This window comes from Rhincodon typus, chromosome 15 (genome assembly GCF_021869965.1).
Source record: "Rhincodon typus isolate 14 chromosome 15, sRhiTyp1.1, whole genome shotgun sequence".
Classification (NCBI taxonomy): domain Eukaryota; kingdom Metazoa; phylum Chordata; class Chondrichthyes; order Orectolobiformes; family Rhincodontidae; genus Rhincodon; species Rhincodon typus.
In genome coordinates this window covers 47,671,629-47,693,766 of record NC_063346.1, presented here as the reverse complement: position 1 = coordinate 47,693,766, position 22,138 = coordinate 47,671,629, and the positions used below count along the sequence as shown (strand labels likewise).

The following is a 22,138-nucleotide window of genomic DNA, read 5'->3' as shown; positions in this document are numbered from 1 at the left end:
ATCTTTTCCCATCTGATTAGCCTTTGCCCGCATTGCTGAGGAGCTGGAAGAATTCTGTCCCTTGTATTCTAAACTTCGCAAAGGGATGCACAAGGAATGGCTCTAAAAAGAATGCAATTTTGATTTTCTTCACGAATTGATGATGAGAGCAAAAACAAAAGTAAATGATGTTGGTACAAGAAGAAAAAATCTGCTTTGCTCTTGTAAGTTTCCTGTTTAGAGGTGACCAAGGCTACTAGGTCACCTTGAGCTAAAAGGTACTGCATCCAGTTCAAACGTCACTATTTTTCATGGAGCTTCCATATACTGTTGTGAAACACTCAAGATAAGACTACTTTCATAACTGCCTCTATCGATGTACAATTCAGTAGGCAAAGTAACTTTGCAAAATTTCCTAGAGGAATTTTGGGTATTAAGTAATTATTAAGTGACTTTTCCAATTTCTGTTTAAGCAAGACTTTAATTTTATAAAAGCAACCTTCAGTCATGAATATATAACTTTATTGTGGAGCAAGCTGCAATTCCAGACTCCCAAATTAGCTCTGCCACATCCTTCAACATCAGTCTTACATCGCCAACAGCAATTTAAAGAATTAATTAAGATGGTTATTGTTAAGACCTGGGTTTTATTTTGAAGTCGTGTGAAACTCACAGGTCAGGAACTGCTTGTGCTAACCTGGGTGTCAAGCTATAATAGGAAAGGTAAGGCCACCATAGTCCTACCAGACTATAGGGTTGGTCTCTCATTAGAAAGAGATAACTGGTGGTGGTTTAACCTGAGGGTCAGCAAGTGAGGGGAGAGGTTGAGAAGGAGTGTCCCTCATAGTAACCTCAAGCCACACTATTGGCATCATACACCAGACATCCAGCCAACTGAGCTAACCAACGCCTGTCACACTGTATCAGAGCACATTTTAAGGGCAACCTCTGGTCAGTCAGAGAGTTTGAGTGTTACAGAATTTCAAAAGGGACAGTATCCTGATGGAAGGAATCTCAGCATATGTACTGTAATAACTGGTTCATAAGGTGCCTTGTTCAGAGCATAATGCTGCCTATAATTCAGCACTGAATCAGCAATGTCACTCTCAAGGCATTGTGTGGGATTTGGAAATACCCGGTACAGTATGGGATGCTTTTCTGAGTTGGGGATTATTTTTTTGTTAAATGTTAGTAAAGATTTGCTAAATGAAAGAAGTTTGTCAGTCTATGATATACATAATGTGCTATCCCTTTCTAAATGAACTAAAGATTCAGATTTTATTTTAGAGAATAGTTTAACATCAGCATGCAGAAATCCATGCAAGATGTTTCCTTAATTTGGTGGGTGTTTGATTGAATGAATATTCAAATTAAAGAGGAAAATTTCAATTTTCCTCACCTTATAGGCAGCCTCATCTAGGGGAAATGGACAGCAAAAAAAACAAATTTTGCCTATTCACTGCAAATATAGCAGAAGAATCTGATGTTGAATGAATCATTTTTTCTTTTATGCAGGTGCTGTATAAAGTGTTTAACTCTTTTGCGACAATTGGCTCAGAAAATATACATGCTTTAGATTACGTCAAGGGTGTAGGTAAGAAAATTCAATCAATCTCCTTGCCTCGTATGAATGAAACAGTTAGCTGAGTCGGTCCACTCCAATGCTCATTCACCCAATCAAAGTTCAGTTTCATCTGGGAGAAGGCACGGAACTGAAGGCAGGTAGGGATGGGTGGCAGGAAGATCAAATTGTGTATCATTACTGCACCTGTCTCATATACTTCATAAAAGCCCCAGTTCACAGACCTGGTCTGGTTGTCTATCATTTGATTTGTAGTGAAACCAGTCACTGGCTGAAAGGGTTATCCCTGTTAAGAAATGGGGACATTAGTGAAGTTCAATTCATATCACTTGATCAGAATTATAGTGGAATTGAGATGTAATGATCAGTATCGGTATTAGGCACTCACTTCTAACATTCAAAACTTGATTTCCAAAATGCATCTGAAACCAGATGATCAAGGCTATTTGTAGAGGTGAGTGGAGTCTGCCCCTGATGACCACTTTCATTTCTGTTGGAAGATAATTGTCGTGAATCCAATGGGTGACAGAATCACTCGAACATCAAAATAAAACCTTTTTGTGCACATCAGCACAGAGATTCTGGACATCATCCAAATAAAAAAGAGACAAAACCACTGCAGAATATTATATTGGGGGAAAAAAAATGTTTTGCCACTTTAGCATGATTGTTACCCAAAAAAGACTTAGAACGTGAGAGAGGTAATTTCCCATCGAAGGAAATGAATGCACAAACCTGGAACCTTGCCAGAGTGCAGCAGGGGCTAAATGTCTGTTTGTTTTCTAGGTTCAATCTTTGTGGTGAGTTTGGGTGGGACTGCTGTAGGAATTGTTTTTGCCTTTGTGCTGGCCCTCATCAGCCGCTTCACCAAGCGAGTCCGCATTATTGAGCCACTCTTCGTCTTCCTGATTGTTTACCTGGCCCATCTCACAGCCGAAATGGTCTCTCTCTCCTCTATCTTGGCGTAAGTGAATTGAACCCCCAATTATTTGTGTTTAGTCATGACAGATTATGCTATCCAACAATGATGAACCGGAGAGTTCCTCAATGTTCTGACCACTATTGATTCCTATTTGGTGATGATGTGACTAAGGGAACTAGTGGCTGTTGTAGCAAGCAGTCTAACTCAGCATGAGCAAAGCAACCAGCAGTGACTAGCCCTGGGCCATAAACAAAATATGGCTGAAAATGCATTTTTTAAATACTTGAATGACATCTTCACAATCCACTGTCAATGCTGCAATCTGTTTGGGATCTGCATTCCCCATTTAAGCTTTTTGCCATTTTTTTTAAAAAACAGACTTGAGTGAGATTACTTTGAACCTACAAAAGATCAATTGCAGTTTTGTTTTCTAAAATAGAAACAATGAAGGGGCAAAGAGATTTGGGAACCTATGCACACAAATTATTTAAAGGTGGTGCAAAAGGGCTGATGACATAATGACCTCAATCTTAAGGAGCTGGTTGATAAAGGGAGGCAAATATATTTCAGTTGTTTAGAACTGTAGGCAGACTCCAATCTATGTTTCTGTTATTCGCACTGTGCCTCAGAAAGGATATATTGATCCAACTGTAGACCAAGGCACCTTAGATCATGAAGAGAGTTTAGATGAACTTGGCTTGTACTCAGTGGATGATCGGAGATTGAAGGATGGTCTGATTGAGGTGTTAACATTTTGAAAATGTTCACGAAGGTAGAGACAGAAAAACTATTTTATTTGATCAGGGAATCACAAATGAGGGTGCATAACCTTAAAACTAGAGCTAGAATTAGAATTAGGATTAGCTGAATTGTCACATGTACTCACGTGAGCACAGTGAAAAGTTTACAAGTCACTACTTACAGCACCATCTTAGATACAAAGGTACCTAGGTACAGATTCTTGAGTTCAAATTCTTAGGAAAAAAAATTAGAAAAATAAAGAAATAAAATGTCCAGCATTACAGACTTTCAAAAGTACAAAATCATGGTAAAAAATTAGAAAAATAAAGAGATAAAATGTTCAGAATAAGACTCATTCCATGATAATATAATAAAGGAAAACAAAAATCAGAAAAGAGAATTTTGGGCAAAGTCGACTTAGTCCATTGCACTTTTTCCTTTGTAGGGTTAGATTTTTTAGATTTAGATTTATTGTCTCATTTCTATAAAAATACAGTGAAAAGTGTTTTCTGGTGCCATCTTGAAACACTGAATATAATGCAAGATTTTACTGCAGTAGAAATCTGAAGTTAACTGTCCCAAACAGTGGCAGATGGTGGGACGTTTGGAGCTTTCAAGACTGTGATGATAGATTTTTGTCAGATATCAATGAATGTGGAGCTATAGCTAGTAAATAGAACTGAAATGCATATTAATCATGATCTATTTGACTTCAGACAAATAAATATCCTACTGCTGTTCCTACATTCCTGTAATTAAACTAGCTGATGTGTGCTAGGAAAATAATTGGGGACTTAAATATGTGATGTTGAGCTAGCTTTGGAGATGGCTGAAGATGATCTTGGAGTGTCAGAACACTCCACACTGATCATACTCAGTCACTGTCTAGTAGAAATAACCACAGAAGTTGAATATTGAACTATATTGCCAGGTCAGTGGAGTTTAAAGTGTGACAGCACAATGTTGAGCAATCTCTTACATTAGAGGATTGAGTTCTGAGAAAAATTAAAGATCCATAGACCTTTCGTTCCTGAACGGAGGTAAACAAGACAGAAATTAATAAAGGATCTCTGATCTCACATGCAGCTGAAAAGGTAGCCCCGAGTACTATTTCAAATGAAACCACGTCTGAGGCACATGGGATCTCATTGTAAATCAAAACAGGGTTAACATAAGGGAGTATTTTGTCACAGAAAGTGTGCTTGATCCAGGAATGGTCTTCAGGGTGGGATATTGTAGCTAGAAGTCGAGATCATTCAAGAACGGTTAGTTGCTGCATTGGATGAGTGAAACAAATGGCTTCTTGCAGTTGTACCTATCTGTGTCTTCTTTGTACTTGAAGTTAATTAAATTTCGTATAAATGCGAACCAAAATACTTCCAAGAAAGGAATAGGATTCAGTATGATATAAGTTCAGATTGTCTATGTACAATTGCTAAGCAAAGTTTTGTCTCCACATCCAGTGTTACCTTCTGTGGTCTGTGTTGCAAAAAGTATGTGGAAGCTAACATTTCACAGAAATCTCGCACAACTGTGAAGTACACGATGAAGACTTTAGCCAGCAGTTCAGAAACAATCATCTTCATGCTGTTGGGAATCTCTGCCGTTGACACCTCCAAATGGACCTGGGACACAGGTTTAGTGCTGTTCACACTTCTGTTCATATTTGTCTTCAGAGCAATAGGTAAGTGCTCGTTTCATTTTTTCCCTTCCCTCCAGTCCTGCTCCATTAAATCTCTCAGATAGCCAATGCAGACCAATAGTGAGAAGATGTGAGAGAGTTATTTGCATTTAGTTTCCCTACATCCCTATTATTTTCCCTGCAGATGATTTACTTGAGACCCGAAACACGAGGCTAAGTAAAGTTGTATCCCACCAGTGAGTGGTCAATATATTAAACAGCTCACCACCATCTTCTTGAGGGCAATTTGATACCTGCTGGTCTAGCCAGCAATGTCTACATTGCCATGAATGAATAAAAAGGCAGTGGCTGCTGATATTGGAACAACTAGGAGCTACGCATGTGCGCACCTTCGGAAACATTTGCATACGCGGTTCCAGACCCTGCACCTCTTTACATGGGGAAGCGGATGGGGCTGGGGGAGAGATAGGGCAGGATGGTGGGAGAGAACTTAGGCAAAGTGTGCGGTTGGGGAGAAACAGTGAGCCAGGGGTAAGGAATGGACAGCCTGATCTTTGAGATGTTAGAGATCAGGACCAGGTATGTGTCCTGAGTCTGCAAGGATTAATATGCCAGCAGTGAATACAATGCTAGCTGTTTTGAAAAGAGCTGGCTGTGTTGGTGAGCTGGCAAAACTGGAACAGATAGGGTTCAATGTGAGGTCATCCATTTTAAATTCAAGATAGATCAGTCAGAATATTTTCTTAATGATGAGAGATGAGGTAATGTGGAGGAGTTAAAAGGAAATGGAAATTGATGCACACAAATAATAAAAGCTTGTACATCAGTGCAAAAAGTAACCAAACAGGTTAACAGTGTGTTGGCCCTTATTGTCGGAAGCCTAGAATATAAAAGGGGTAGATGCTCTAATGTACAGAGCATTGTTCAATGGTAAAACTGCTTAATAGTTTCTATTCAGCAATTCTGATGTGGTGTTTGAAAATAGACATTTATAGATAGCTGTTTTATTTAGATCCCAATTAATAAAGTTCAAATCAGTATTCTGGATGGCTTGTAGATTCTGGAAGTAATCTTTTGTGAATTGAATCTGACTTTACATCAGTAAAATAATAGCAATTAAACTATGTTCTGGGTCAAACATGTAAGTTCTCAAAATTCCATACTGCTGACCTTTAAAATACCTAACTCCGTTGATGTAGAAGTCTTCTTTATAGCTACGTGTAAGAATCTTGTCATCTCTCAAAGAATTACTCATGTTCTCCATTAAATAAATTAATTAGTATCTTCTACTCCCAGGGGTAATTCTGCAGAGTTGGATATTGAATCATTTCCGGCTGGTCCCATTGGACAGAATTGACCAGGTGGTTATGACATATGGTGGCTTGCGAGGTGCAGTAGCGTTTGCCCTGGTGATCCTTCTCAATGATCAGACTGTCAAGGCAAAAGACTACTTTGTTGCAACGACAATCACTGTTATATTTTTCACCGTGATAGTTCAGGTAAGTGTGTCTGCATATGTTTCATGATCATCAGTGACACTGCCCCCAGTCCTTCAGTTTGCCTGCAACATTTTTATGTTTGTATTGAAATGCATTATTTGATCAGGATCGATACTTTTCTTTTACCCTGAAAGAATACTTGCTGTTTTGGCCTTTCTTTTGTGTTACCAAGCTGATGTTATGTTGCTTTTTAAAGTTTTAAACCATAATCCATGAAAGATATAATAAGGAAAGCAGAATGAATTTTTGGAGATTGATTATAATTTGTAATTTTAACTGTTTGCTGGAAAGGTAATGGAAATCTTCTTGCTCACAGTTTTTGTGGCCAGTCACAGTTACTGTGACATCTACATGAACCAACAAGGGCATGGCAACTCACAAATGCTTGGGCTGTGGCAGTAAATTAAGGGCCTTAGCAGTTATATAAAGGGGCTAAATAGCAATGGTGAGGGTGTTGAAAGGTCATTAGAGACAACAACACAAAAGAGAACATGAAGGATGGCAGATCATCCTGTGTCTGGGGTGAACCCTACAAGCCACTCACAAGGACACAACGTTAAGACCTTGCCAACTTCAATCCACAGTCAACAGCACAATAATGACACAAAATGACCACAACTGCAACTGGAGTAGGCAGAGTAAATTGCTGTTTTTCCTCTTCAAAGGCAGTGTAATGTTGTTTTGAAGACCTACTACGGTCAATCGCATTAATTGTGCAACCACTGACTCAGTAATGTCACCCATTTGGCACCAAATCACACTTCATCAATGTTGTACAAAGGGCAGTTCTTGCTTGCAGCATGTAAGATGGGGTGCAGCTTGGCCTTAAGCATGGTGACAGTGGCGTGAAGGCCTGAGGTAAGTCCTAGCAGTGGCAAGCACTTCCACCTTTCCTGCCATGCAGTCACACAAGGCAGGTACCTGAGAGTCCAGATGCACAAATTGTGAGGTGAAGAGTGGAAGGAGGCTTGACAAAATTGCCATGAGGCATGGCAGACTAGACACTATGCATGTCATTCGAGAAAACACCTTACCTGAAAACGGAAAAATTCAGCCCACTGTATAGCACAGAATTAGGCCATTCAGCCCAACTGTTCCATGCCGCTATTTATACTCTACATAAGCCTCCTCTCATCCTACCTGGTCAAATGCCAGCAACATATCCCTCTACTGCTTTCCTCCCATGTTTATCTAATTAATTCTTACATTAATCTAACTAGCCCTCCTGACCTTCCACTCTCCGATGCTGAACGTTCTGTATTCAGCAAAGGTCTCAGTTTTATCCCTCTGTGTCCCCACCACAATGAATCTCGGGCATGACAAGAGGTTGAACTGTTTTTCCATTACCTTTGCCTCCATGCCCATTTCTTTGGACTATGGTCCTCTCTCCATTCCACAGACCCCCTTCGCCTATCTCCAACACCCTCCCTCCGGCCATTTATCTGCACTTCATCTGTTCATCAAAAACTGTCAATGTGACATTGATCGCCTCAATTTCTCTGCCCCACTTACCCACTCCAATCTATCCTCCCATGAACTGACTGCACTCCATGCTCTCAGATCCAACCCTGACTTTGTGATTAAGCCCGCTGATAAGGGTGGTGCTGTTGTTGTCTGGCAGACTGACCTCTACATTGCAGAGGCTGAGCGCCAGCTCTCAAATACCTCATTATCTCCCCCAAACCATGACCCCACGATGGAACATCAGGCCAGTGTCAACTATGGTCACTAACCTCATTTCATCTGGTGATCTCCTCCCCACCCTCACGGCCTTCAAGCTGATAGTATTAGCCCAACCCTGCACAGCTCGCTTCTACCTCCTTCCGAAAATCCACAAACAGGACTGCCAGGGCAGACCCATTGTTTCTGTCTGCTCCTTCCCCACAGATTCATCTCTTGCTACCTTGACACAGTCTTTTGCCCCCAGTCCAGTCCCTGCCCACTGATTCCTCTGACACCTTACACCAGTGTCAGAATTTCCTGTTTGTGGGCTCCAGCCGCCTCCTCTTTCCAATGGGCAAGCAATCCTGTTACACATCCATCCCCCATCAAGATGCTGTCAGGGCTCTCCACGTCTTCCTGGAACAAAGACCTGAACCGTCCCCACCCACCACCACCCTCCTCTGCATGGCTGAGCTCATCCTCACCCTGAACAACTTCTCTTTTAACTCCTCTCATTTTCTTCAGGCCAGAGTGCTGGGCCATGGGTACCCACCTGGGCCCTAATTATGCCTGTCTCTTCGTGGGATACATGGAACATTTCTTGTTCCAGTCCTATTCCGGCCACCACCTACAACTCTTTCTCCAATATATTGATGATAACATTGGTGCTGCATCCCTCTCTCATCTGGAATTGGGAAAGTTTATCAGTTTCACTTTCAATTTTCACTCCACTCTCACCTTCACCTGGTCCACCTCTGCCTTCTCCCTTCCCTTCCTCAACATCTCTGTTTTAATTCCTGGGGATAGACTAGCCACCAATGTCCACTGTAAACCCACTGACTCGCTGCAGGGCTCCAGCAAAGCTCAGCACAAGCTGTAAGAACAGCACCTCATTTTCTGCTTGGGGACCCTGCAGCCTTCCGGACTCAATATCCAGTACAATAACTTTAGGGCTTGAGCTCTCGCATGTCGTTACCCCAACCCCCACACACCAGGCCTTGTTATCACAGTCTGCCATGACACACAACCCATTGTTAGTCACTAACAGTCTCCATTAACAGCTATTCACCCTCCTAGCCAGATCGTTATCCACTCCTTTGTCGGTTCTCTTCTCTCTTTGGGCTTTATCCTCACCTATCGTTTATTCCTTATCCCCCCCCCCCCCCCCCCGATATTATCACCTGCATATAAACCAACATTTTCCTCGCTACCATCAGTTCAAGGAAGGGGCAGTCAACCCAAAATGTTAACTCTGATTTCTGTCCACAGATGCTGCCAGACCTGCTGTGCTTTTCCAAAAATTCTGTTTTTGTTTTTACAGCATCCACAGTTCTTCTAATTTTTACTTAGTCCTCATGTTGGGTTCCCCAATCTAGTTACTCTCTAGATTAAAAGAAATTTCTTTTCAAAACTCATTAGTGACAGCTTTATGTTTATGGTCTTTCACATGTCAAGACATCTTTTCTACTGTTAGCATATCTTTCATAAATCTTAAAATCCTCTCTAAACCATTCATCTTTGATCTTTCCTTTTCGGTATAACCCTTCAATTCTGTCTCTAAATCTTTTTTGCACTTCTATATTGTTTCTATATATCTTTCATAATATAGAGCAAAACTATTTATACATTATTCCATGTGTTCTAGCCTAGGTTCACAACAACTTTAATTAAATTTTCTGGAAATAACACCTCATTATTTCTTGACCTTATCAATCTATACTTGCCCACTTTAGTGATTTATGTATATGTATCTTTAGATGTAACTGTACCCTCAGATCCATCTACTTTTCCATTCTTATTTTCCAATCGGCATATGTCCCCTTTATTCTTCCTATCAAAATTATCCGTATTGGAATGCACTTGTCAATCACACAGCCACTCTACACGTTCATTCACATATTCCTGCTTTTTCTAGCAGTCCTTTACTTGTCACAGCCTTTGTTTTGATATCATCTGCAGATTATGAAATTTTGTTTCTGATTTCTCAGTTCAACTTGTTTCTGTAACGTGATACCAGCATCATTTTTGCGGAACATCACTTCTCATTTTTTGCCAGCTTGGCTTGGGTAATCATCTCTAAGCTGTACTGTCTGTTCTGTGTTTTGTAGTCAGTTTACTATCCATTCTGTAACTTTTCCTCATCAACATATATTCTAACCTGAGTAACAAGTTGCTCCTGATCTGCCTTACTGAATGTCTTTTGGAAATCTAAATATGTTACATTTACTTTATCATCCTTATCTGCTCTTTCTATTACTTTGTCAAATAATTCAATAAGGTTGGTCAAGGATGATCTTCCATTTTGAAATCCATGCTGACTACTCTTTGGTACAGTTTCAATTTCTAGATGTACCATATATAGATATATTCAGAGAGATATAGATATGAGACTTCTAGTATTTTCTATCATTTTAATAATAGAGTGAATGTATGAGATTAATTTGCACAGTTTGTCTTCAACTATGGCTTCTCAGTATTCTCAGTTAACTTGAAGTTAGCTGATTAAGCGCAACACAGATTTACCAAAATGATACCTGTCCTGAATTGGGATAGGTGGAAGCAGGATAGCAAAATGCACATATTACAAGGTAATAAAGAATCAATAAATCAAAGTTATCCCTCTCCTCTGTAAGCTATGTCAAATTGCCAGTGGACCTAAGTGGGCTAGTCGTACTTGGAGCTCAGCCAAGCATTCAGTTTGAGGACATGGGGCAAAGCAGATGATATGGCTATTAGTTTCAGCTGTTTTGGTTGATGTAATTCCCAATGACCTCATTGTGAATAAGATTTAAGGAGGGGTGATGGATAGAAGGAATGTAGGGTGGAGTAATGAATAAATGCATGGCTGAATACTGGCTTGGCTGGGGACAAGAGTTTTAAAAAAAAAAAAGTGCCTCTGTTGAAGGAATTAAATCTGACTCAAAAGATTTCAGCAAGACTGACAACTGTATGTGAGAATGGGCATGGAGAACAGGGATTGGGAGAGATGGAGGTTAAAATGCCTCAATGGAGATGGCGGTGGCTATGAGTCATTCAATGGGTGGGGCAGAATGAAGAGGCCAGAGGGATGGGAATTGCCTCCAGGTGAGGAGTGAGAAAGAGGACACAGTTACCCAGATTAAGTGTTGCTGGAGATCACTGAAGGATTCACATCAAGTGAAGCCATAGAAAAATATCAGAAGGTAGACCTGTCCACCCAATAGATTAATGTGGTGGACTAGTTGACTGGATGCCATTCTTCATCAATTTATTGGTGAAGGAGTACTTCATGTTTCAGTGATGGCGCTGATGAACAGCACTTCAGAATAATTAGCCTGGGTTTTAATATTCCAAGGAACAAGGCCACATCCAGCCTCAAAAGGTGTACAATAATGAGTTTGAGCTCATGGTGATGCAGTAAGTATTGAATATATTAACAATGTGATTGGCTTCAGCCTTCAGCTCATTGATACATTTTTGCCGCATTGTGTTTTCTTTTTCTAATTTTCATTATTGAACTAAGACATTTATAGAGCTTGTTCCTTCCACAATTGTGAGTCTCCATATAAACAAATAAAAATAGCCTGCTCATATATTGTAATTAGCTCCGCAAGCTAAATGCATTAATTAGATGATGGAAAGGGCAGATAAGCAAGCAGCTGTTCATGACTTTATTGTCCTGTTAACCATATGCAGGACTAACCTTTGTTGAAAGTGAAGTTTGCTGCACGCAGCGAAAAGCATTACTTAAGTGACAGAGCTTTATGTAGAGACACAGCATAAAGCCGATGTCTCATGTCTGTTGTAGTTCTTGTTTGAAGGCCCTGTCACGTTGCAGATACACAAGTGAGTCACTGAATGATTCAATGATCAGTCAAAATTAAAATAGTTGCTCTGTACATGCACTGAGCATAAAGGAGATTCTGGATCTGGTGCATTTTTCTCCTTTTCCTCCTGTTTTATATTCCCAGTCCATACAGGGGTATGGTTGCACAGCTACAGAAAGCCTGCAGTAATCTACTTAAAAGGTCATCCACAGAACTTTAATGCAAAATAATGACTGTTCAGCAATAGAAGGCATCACAGCCAAGCCTGTCCCAATCCCAATTATAATTTCCAGAAGTGCAGCATTTCACAGGGCCTAGCTAAGTTAAGAAAAACCTAATATCCTACTTTATGTATTTTGTCCCCTAAAAATCTCCTGCATCTGGGACCAATAATACTATCTCCTTCCAGGTGAGCATAATCCACTTCAACACAGACCAATGGTTAAAACAGCAACCTCTTTGATTTCAATACGACACTTACTCTTTTAGCAATCAATTTAACTCTTTTTTGACTTAATGATGTTAATTTGAAGCACATGTGTTATGAGTTAATCAGAGTATTTACTTTACTTCACCCCAAAATTGAGCAAAGGATCTCAGCTCTTCAAAAATTAAAGTTGTTTTTACAGCAGTGAAACTGCATGTTTTACATGATTTTAACCCAGTTTTGGCTTAGTAACAACTTAAGGCATGCAATATGATACAGCCAGAGCAGGTTCACTTTGGATTTCTGTGAGACTGGTTCCAGGAATAAATTTCACATCTCTTAGGAGTGTCACCCCAGCTGGAGCATAACTACAGTATGGAATTTACAGCACATAAAGCAGGCGTTTATCTTTGTATAACCCTCCTTTCAGCTTATGCTACCTAGCTCTATTAGCATAGCTTTCTATTCGTTTTTCTCCATGTGCTTATCCAGCTTCCCCTTCAATACATCTATGCTACTCACTGTAATGATTTCACGTGGCTCTTCAATTATTGCATGTGGCAATGTTTTCCACATTCTCACCAATCTCTGAATAGAGAAGTTACTTCTGCATTCCCTGAAACAATAAAATACTAACTTTAAAACCATAATTTCAATTGTTCAGAGGTCTTTATCAGAAGCATGTAATTTTGTAGCATTAGTAAACAGCAGGTGGAATTTGACATCTCCCTGGTGACACTAGAAATATTCTCAATTAGCAAGGTTAGAATTAACAGGGAACTGTTTTCTATGTGATCAAATGTTGGTTGGAATCTTAAATAAAAATTGGAAGAACTGCAGATGCTGGAAATGTTGGTAAGAATTTTGCTGTGTTCTTCTGGATTGTTAAGTCTCGATTATGTTGTAGGTGGTAACATAAATTGAGTATTTCCAGTGCAACTAAAACATTTCTGACCATTAACAATTTGATTCTGAATGTAACAGGAGCACAGCGGTTAATTCTTCTGTACATTAATCGCATTCAGTCAATTAGTGTAGAACCCACTTCTTACATAACAAGTCACTTCACCGTATGGATTCAAAAGAAAAGTTTCTTTACTTCGGTTGGTGTGTGTGTGTTTGCATCTTTGCTGAGCAAAAAAAAGTCAATAATTTTGTCGTACATTAATTGAACCTGGTTGATGAATTTTTATGTACTTTGACTGACTAATTAGATAACTTGCTGAAAACATTTAAATATATATTAATAATATGTATATTATTAATAATATTATATATTATATATAATATTATATTAAATATATTTAAATACAGTGCAGTAGTGGAACTAATGAAAGACAGTCCAACCTCAGTCATTGCACCACCTCAAACTAAGTTCACCGCACCCCCCACCCAGTTTTTAATGTTAGGTTACTGTACATGATTGAGCCATTTGTTCACATGGTGTGTGTATATCATATTTATTTTGCCTACAATAATTCAGAACAAAAGAGAATACAATCATAAGAAAGGATTGAGCCTTGTGGTACCTTTGAACTACTCAACAAGATTATGGCTGATCTTTTATGACAGCTTCACCTTCCCACACTATTCCCACTAATTGTTGTAACATCCCCGGATTCACATCATCAAATCCAAATTCAGGTCTGATAAGTTTCCTTTGTTTTCTATTGAACCACTCCGAATATCTCAGTTCAATAAATTCAAACCAAACAGAACAGAAATAAGAGATATGGGAACAGTGTGGGAAGGTGAAGCTGTGGTAAAAGATCAGCCATGCTCTTGTTGAGTAGCTCAAAGATATCGAATCACTCAATCCTTTCTTTTGTTTATATCCTCTTTTGTTCTGAATTACTGCAAACAACGTAAATATGACACATACACCATGTGAACAAATGGCTCAATCATGTATAGTAACTTACCATTAAAAACTGGAGAAGGTGAATTTAGTTTGAGGTGGTGTTATGACTGAGGTTGGACTATCTTTCCTTAGTTCCACTGTTTAAAATATATATTTAAATGTTTTCTGCAAGTTATCTAATTTATCTATATCAGTTTCAAAATACACAAAAGTCCACCAACTAAGTTCCATTAATATACAACAAAATTATTGATTTATTTCACTTAGCCACAATGCAAACACACACACCCCAATTAAAGAAGAAAGAAAATAAAGAAATTTCCTCTGCAGAGATCAATTAAAAAATAAAGTCTACAACTAAATGATTGTTAATCTCAAATCAATAGGAAAAAGATTTGAAATGTTCTGATAGCTTTTGATTTGGTGGCCTGGTACATGTAAGTGAGTGCTACTAGGTGCTTATAGTTATCAGTGCAATCGTTCAGAAGCAGTTAATTCAGGAGATGTGGAGAGGAAGTCCTCCACAAGCTTCTTAGGCAAATTGCTCTATCAGTTTTCCAGTGCTCACAGTAGACTAGACTAAAGTAGAAGTTTTATTTTTCCAAAAAGATGGGAAAGGATGGAAAAAGATGGGTGACTTCTTTCTGAGCATGCTACATCCCAACTGACATTTACAAACAATATCCAAAAAAAATCTCAAAGCTCCTGACAGCCATAAACCCAGATGTGTGACTTCCATGTAAACAAGCTCAAACAGTTCCACGGACTATAAAGCTGCAGCTGTTTACTAAACTATATAGTCTCTTCCAATAAGAGTTTTGAAGAAAGGTCCAAACTGACCTTTATTAGGAAAAACTAACTCTAATCATCTTCACAGATTCTCAAACAATTTTATAAACACTTTAATATGAGTCCTAAAACATATTGACCATAGAAGTACCTTTGTAACAGTGGTTACATAAAACACTCACTGAATGGCAGGACAGTAGGAAGCTCAGAGGAACAGGCGGATCTTGGGGTGCTTGTCCACAGATTCCTGAAGGCAACAGGGCAGGTTAAGATCATAATTAATGCATATGAGATACTCCTTTATTCGTTGAGGCATAGATTATAAGAGCAGGGAGGTAATGTTGGACTTGAGGGGGGATCTTATAGAAACATATAAAATTATGAGGGGAATAGATAAGATAGAAGTAGAGCGGATGTTTCCACTAGCAGGTGAAGCTAGGACAAGAGGGCATAGCCTCAAGATTAGAGGGAGCAGATTTAGGACTGAACTGAGAAGGAATTTCTTTACCCAGAGGGTTGTTAATCTATGGAATTCCTTGCCCAGTGAAGTAGTTGACGCTACTTCAGTAAATGCTTTCTAAAAAAAAGGTAGATTTTTTTTGAACAATAAAGGAATTAAGGGATACGGTGAGAACGCGGGTAAGTGGATCTGAGTCCACGAAAGGATCAGCCATGATCTTATTGAATGGCGGAGCAGGCTCGAAGGGCCAGACGGCCTACTCCTGCTCCTAGTTCTTGTGTGTTCTTGTACAGAACTTTGGTTAGGCCATAGCTGGAGAGCTGTTTATAGCTCTGGTCACTGTGCTTGTGGAAGAATGTGATTGCACTGGAGGGAGATTCACCAGGATGTGGCCTGGGTTGAAGCAGCTTCTCTATGAAGAGAGACTGAATAAGCTCAGATTGTTTTCTTTAGAGCAGAGAAGTCTAAGAGGGGAAATGATGGAGGTATGTAAGATTATGAAGGACATGGACAGGGCAGATAGAAAACAGTTATTCCCCTAAGTCCCTAAGAAATTTTTAATGTTAAGGGCAGGAAGTTTAGAGGGGAATTAAGGAAATATAATTTCACCCACAGGGTGATAGGGGCTCCAGAATGAAGGTAGTTCTCAAAACCTTAAAAAAATACTTGGATGAGCACATGAAATTCGTAACGTTCAAGGCAATGGGCCAAGTGCTGGAAAGTGGAACTAGTGTAGATTTAGTGTAGTTTTGGCAGTACAGACTCAATGGGCCAAAGGGCCTGTTCCGTACTGTATGATTCTGTGAACAGTTAATAGTGAATGTGTAGTCAAAAGGAACGTAGGTCATGTGGGTGTGAAATGGGCCGCAGATTCACTATCACTTCTACACATGACCAATTTCACCCCTTTTATTATTCTTTTTATCAATATTGGAGATATCCAAACTCATCCATTCAATTCTTTCTTATATATTTTCTTTTCCAGGGTTTGACCATTAAACCGCTTGTTAAATTCTTGAAGGTAAAGCGAAGTGATCATCACAAGCCAACACTTAATGAAGAGTTGCATGAACGTGTAAGTATACAGGATCTGGTCTTTTTTCTTTCCAGAACCGTAGAATTTTGTTGGTGCGAATTCAATTTTCTGTCCATTAATTTAAAGGTACTGTCTTTTCCTCTATTGTAACAAGAGGATGCTTTAATAATTACTGAATTTCAAGCTACCATCTGGTACATTCATGTTGGCATATGTGGACAGGATTTGGGTTGTATTATTATCCCGGCTGGCATTATTATTCGACAAGTCAGACCCCAGGCCAAAATCTGGCTTGATAGATCATTGTTTTCTTTTATATTCATGAGGTAGTCTTTCACTGAAACACCAGTTTGGTTTTAACAATAAAACAGAGGTTTATTATGCAGAAGATAAATACACCAAGCTATTTACATCAATCACAAATTTAAAGATTCTGAAACACACAGTAAGATGTAAAGCACACTCCCCACCCAGTTAACAATGGTGAGTGGGCTTCAGAGGTGGAACAGTCAATATGGGGTCATCCAGCTCTGAGAGGGCAGGAGCCTGCTGAAACAGGTAAAGGAGAGAGAGGCCACCTCAATGTGCCTTTTCAATATTTCCAGTATGTATATTGGGAAGTATCGCTGTGAAATATTCCATTTGCGTCAGGATGGGTGGCCCTATTTGGTCCCTTAATGACCTGATGTAGTTATCCACTGCTACAGGCAGCTAGCTGTTCCAGCCTGGGCCTGGCCTGTTCGAACATGGCTCGGAGGTGGGACTGTGTTGGTAGACCAACATGCTTGTCAGAAATGGGAATTCCAGGCCCATCTCCCATCCTGTCCCCACTGATGCATAAAATTTCAACCAGAGATGTTACTGATAATCTGCTGAATTAACCATTTTCAGTTTGTCAGGGCACAAACACAGCCGACCCACCCAGAGGATAACTCTAAATAATGTCATCCTTCTTGTCCCCTCTTGTAACTGTGCTCATTGTCAATAAATGAATTAGATGTTTATCATGGAATGGACACGAGTGGATGATTTTTGAAGGATCTTATGCATTTGGTTCAATTGAATAACTATTGCTCTAGTTTAACAAATTGGCAAATCTCTAGGCTATTGCATTACCATTAATACCTGCAGTATAAAGGAGGGACAGGCCCTAAATCTGATCTCTAGCATCAGAGGTTGCATTATGAGGAAGGCATGGAGATGTCTGGACTAAAAGCAAAAAACTGCTTATGCCGGAAATCTGCAAAAAATTAAAAATTGCTGAAGAAACTCAGCTGATCTGGTGACATTCTGGCAGGGTCATTGGACTTGAAATGTTAACTCTGCTTTCTCTCTGCAGATGCTGCTACACCTTCTGAGTTTCTCCAGCAATTCCTGTTTTTGATGGGGATAGCTGGGCTATTCAACCTTGTAAGCAGGTGACCAGAGAGGAACCATATAGAATTATATAGGATGATGTAAGGTGTAGAGAACTGTTGCAAGCAAAGTATAGGACAAGGGGACAAAATGTCAAATATTGTTGAAAATCTGAACATACTGGAAACACTCCTTAGGTTAGGTTAGAGGTGTGGAGAGAGGGAAGCCAACTGAATTTTCAGCTCGGTGACAAGTAGAAACTGTTTTGGGAATCCAAGTCAGTTGTGGGATTGTATATGTACAAAAACTATTGGAAGCGGTAAGGCAAACAGTTCCTGTGACCAGCTGCAGAACCCTGAACATCTACACTTTGGAAAAGTCCAGATAAATGAATCTAAGCAGTTATTTACCTGCACACAGTGGGCATTAATTGAATTCCACAAAATAGGCTTTTCTGTTTTTGTAGTTAATCCACATGATAGGCAAAGCCTTCTCCATCACTATTGTTAAACAAAATTGTCTTAGTATCCCAGGTTTCTTCGATGTTACTGTGTTTACATTTGTTTACAGTGAGTTTACAAAAAGATTATTTGGAGGTAAGATGATTGCACTGGGTGTAGCAGCCATATTCTGCTTCCACAATAATTCGTACTTTGGTCAGTCAGCTCAGGAGATATTCATCGATAGCAAGCCAATTCATAGGCTTCTGACACCACTTTTTGTTTCTTATATTCAAAGGCTTTCGACCATATTCTGGCAGCCGTAGAAGACATTGTAGGTCACCATGGTTACCATTATTGGAGAGACAAGTGAGTTACAAAATCAACATTTAATTTATTTGAATTTCTAGTAAATCAACCCAGTAAAGAAAAATAGCTGTATAAGTGCTTTCAAATTATTTTCCTTATAAATGATAATTAACAATAACAGATTATTTTGCAGGGACCTCTTGCAAGCTGATAATGCGGCAGAACTGCTTTTCCTTCAATATTTTCACTGAGCCATCATTCTGAGTTGGATTTTCTAAAGTTTTGCTAATATTATCTATACTGTGTGTAGAAAAAAAATCCAATTCTTAACTTCCAAATGAATGAAACAGATATCTTTCCCGTTGGGCTGCAATAGTTTGCCAAAACCTTTTTTGGCACACAAATTGCTTTTGAATTGTCACTGTTGTAATATAGTGAAACATTATTGTAACTTAAGGCAACATTGCTTTATGACAATTGCTGTTTAATGCAGAGTCAATGAGTTGTACAGCACAGAAACAGACCCTTCGGACCAATTCATCCATGCCGACCAGATATCCTAGATAAATCTAGTCCCATTTGCCAGCATTTGGACCATATCCTTCTAAACCCTTCCTATTCATATACCCATTCATTTTAAATGTTGTCATTGTACCAGCCTCCACCACTTCCTCTGGCAGCTCATTCCGTACTTGCACCACCCTCTGTGTGAAAAAGTTGCCCCTTCGGTCCCTTTTATTATGTTTCCCCTCTCATCTTAAACCTATGCCCTCCAGTTTTGGACTCTCCCACCCTGGGGAAAAGACCTTGTCTATTTACCTTATCCATGCTCCTCATGATTTTATAAACCTTTATAAGATCACCTCTCAACCTCCAACGCTCCAGGGAAAATAGCCCCAGCCTATTCAGCCTCTCCCTGTAGCTCAAACCCTCCAACCTGGCAACATCCTCGTAAATCTTTTCTGAACTCTTTCAAGTTTAAAGACATTCTTCCTATAGCAGGGAGACCAGAACTGTACGCAGTACTCCAAAAGTGGCCTAACCAATGTTCTGTACAGCTGCAACATGACCTCCCAACTCCTATACTCAATGCACTGACCAATAAAGGCAAGCAAACCAAACACCTTCTCCACTATCCTATCTACCTGCGACTCTACTTTCAAGGAACTATGAATCTGCACTCCAAGGTCTCTTTGTTCAGCAACACTCCCCAGGACCTTACCATTAAGTGTATAAGTCCTGCCCTGATTTGCCTTTCCAAAATGCAGTACCTCACATTTTTCTAAATTAAACTCCATCTGCCTCTCCTCGGCCCATCTGATCAAGATTTCATTGTACTCTGAGGTAACCTGTTCCATTAAACCTCCAATTTTGGTGTCATCTGCAAACTCACTAACCATACCTCCTATATTCGCAGCCAAGTCATTTATATAAATGACAAAAAGCAGTGGATGAGGGTGATGGAAAGGAACTTGCTGAACATGATTTTGTAAAAGGCAGGTTTTCCAGGACACAGTCCTGAAAGAAACAAGGTTCAGAAAAACTGGAAATAGACCGTTTCCCCTTTGTCTGGACCTGGATTGGAGTGGTAAGTGGAGGTATTTAAATCTACTTCTGTCTGCAAGGAAACTCTAACCAGTTACTCACTGAATAGCTGGACCCAACACCAAGTGCAGCTGAGTCTTCAAATGTGAAGAAAGAGCATCCATTAATACACTATGGTGTAGACAAACCTCACATTGGTAACTTGTTGAGTGTTGCCAGTGGTATCATCTGATGTTGAAGCTAATTTGAAACCTATTCAGTGCTTTCAGCAGGACAAGGGAACATGATTGTTAAAAAAAAACTGTCAAAGGAAGGAAATGGAGCCAAAAATATTTCTCAGTTTGGGTGAGATTTGCTCTCTCAGCTAAGTTTTTAAAAAAAAATCCCAAGCATAGCAATACTTATAACTTAATTCATAGCCATTTGCTTGATAAATTATTACTTTGTCCCTCTAATTTTTAATTTCTTATATTACTTTGAACTTTACATCACATTCATATTGCAAATTGGAAGTATAATACTTGGCATAATAACTTTAACCAAGAATAGATTGCTTTAAAACAGGAAAGCCAACAAGCCAAGAAATTACTGTTGGTGTTACATTTGCAGTTAATTTCTTTGTCTATTATTTTAACAGAGAATTGAATCCATTATTTTAAGTAAATTAACAGATCACTGGAGTGACATAAGACATGATAATAAATCAATAGGCAGTTCATTACCAATACTAACATGAGGAACACTCTGTGGAACACCTACGCTCAGTTCGCAACAAACAACTGCACCTCCCAGTCGCGAAATATTTCAACTCCCCCTCCCACTCCTTGGATGACATGTCCATCCTGGGCCTCCTGCAGTGCCACAACTATGCTACCCAAAGGTTGCAGGAACAGCACCTCATATTTTGCTTGGGAACCCTGCAGCCCAATGGTATCAATGTGGATTTCACAAGCTTCAAAATCTCCCCTCCTCCTACCGCATCCCAAAACCAGCCCAGCTCAACCCGCCTCCCTAACCTGTCCTTCCTCCCACCTATCCCCTCCTCCCACCTCAAGCCCCACCCCCATCTCCTACCTACTAACCTCATCTCGCCCCCTTGACCTGTCTGTCCTCCCTGGACTGACCTATCTCCTCCCTAACTCCCCACCTACACTCACCTTTACTGGCTCCATTCCCGCCTCTTTGACCTGTCTGTCTCCTCTCCACCTATCTTCTCCTCTATCCATCTTCTATCCGCCCCGCCCCTCTCCCTATTTATTTCAGAACCCTCTTCTCCTCCCCCATTTCTGAAGAAGGGTCTAGGCCCGAAACGTCAGCTTTCCTGCTCCTCTGATGCTGCTTGGCCTGCTGTGTTCATCCAGCTCTATACCTTGTTATCTAACATGAGGAAAACTGTTTTTGGATGCTGTTGCCAAACAAAAAAGTGTGATCAAGGATAGATTTTTAAATATCATCAGGGGTAACATTGCAGGAGAAGGAAGAGATATCACTTCAAGTGATTCTTTAGTCCAGTTTGATAGGTAAGAATGGAATTAGGTGTTCCTTTCAGCTCAGGAGGCGGTGCGAAACTGTGCAGGAATCTGCCGGCTGAGAAATAGGAGGAACAATAATTTCCCCTTATTACCATCACATGGGGATGTCATTTGTGACATTGAGGGGAGCCATTTTTGTACCACAGCAAGAGTGGAACCCTGATTTCAGGAATTCAAGCATGGCCTTCCTGGCAAAACTAGGCGTCAATTTGTGAGGTAAGAATATACTCAAAAGACTTTGGAGAGAAAGAAAGAGTTTGGAGATGGGACAGCACTTGTAAAGCTGCAGGTCAAGGGTTGGTTCTTTGTGGAGAGGGGAGTGACACAGATTTGAAGAACAGATGACAAGGAGAGAGAACTGTTATTGGGCTGTCATTGGGTCAAAGAAGAACAAAGAACAAAGAAAATTACAGCACAGGAACAGGCCCTTCAGCTCTCCAAGCCTGCGCCGATCCAGATCCTCTATCTAAACCTGTCGCCTATTTTCCAAGATAACAAGGTGTAGAGCTGGATGAACACAGCAGGCCAAGCAGCATCAGAGGAGCAGGAA

The 22,138-nt window shown here is 39.9% G+C and overlaps 1 protein-coding gene across 2 annotated transcripts in view; it reads left to right on the top strand.

The window, feature by feature from the left end:
- LOC109917994 (sodium/hydrogen exchanger 5-like) overlaps window positions 1-22,138 on the top strand; it is a 229,057-nt gene that overhangs the window by 126,794 nt on the left and 80,125 nt on the right. For both annotated transcript variants that reach the window (XM_048605598.1, XM_048605597.1), the window contains exons 4-9: window positions 1,495-1,573; window positions 2,348-2,525; window positions 4,688-4,908; window positions 6,163-6,365; window positions 16,356-16,445; window positions 18,501-18,571. In XM_048605598.1, coding sequence (XP_048461555.1) covers window positions 1,495-1,573; window positions 2,348-2,525; window positions 4,688-4,908; window positions 6,163-6,365; window positions 16,356-16,445; window positions 18,501-18,571 — 842 coding nt within the window. The remainder of the gene's footprint in view (window positions 1-1,494; window positions 1,574-2,347; window positions 2,526-4,687; window positions 4,909-6,162; window positions 6,366-16,355; window positions 16,446-18,500; window positions 18,572-22,138) is intronic.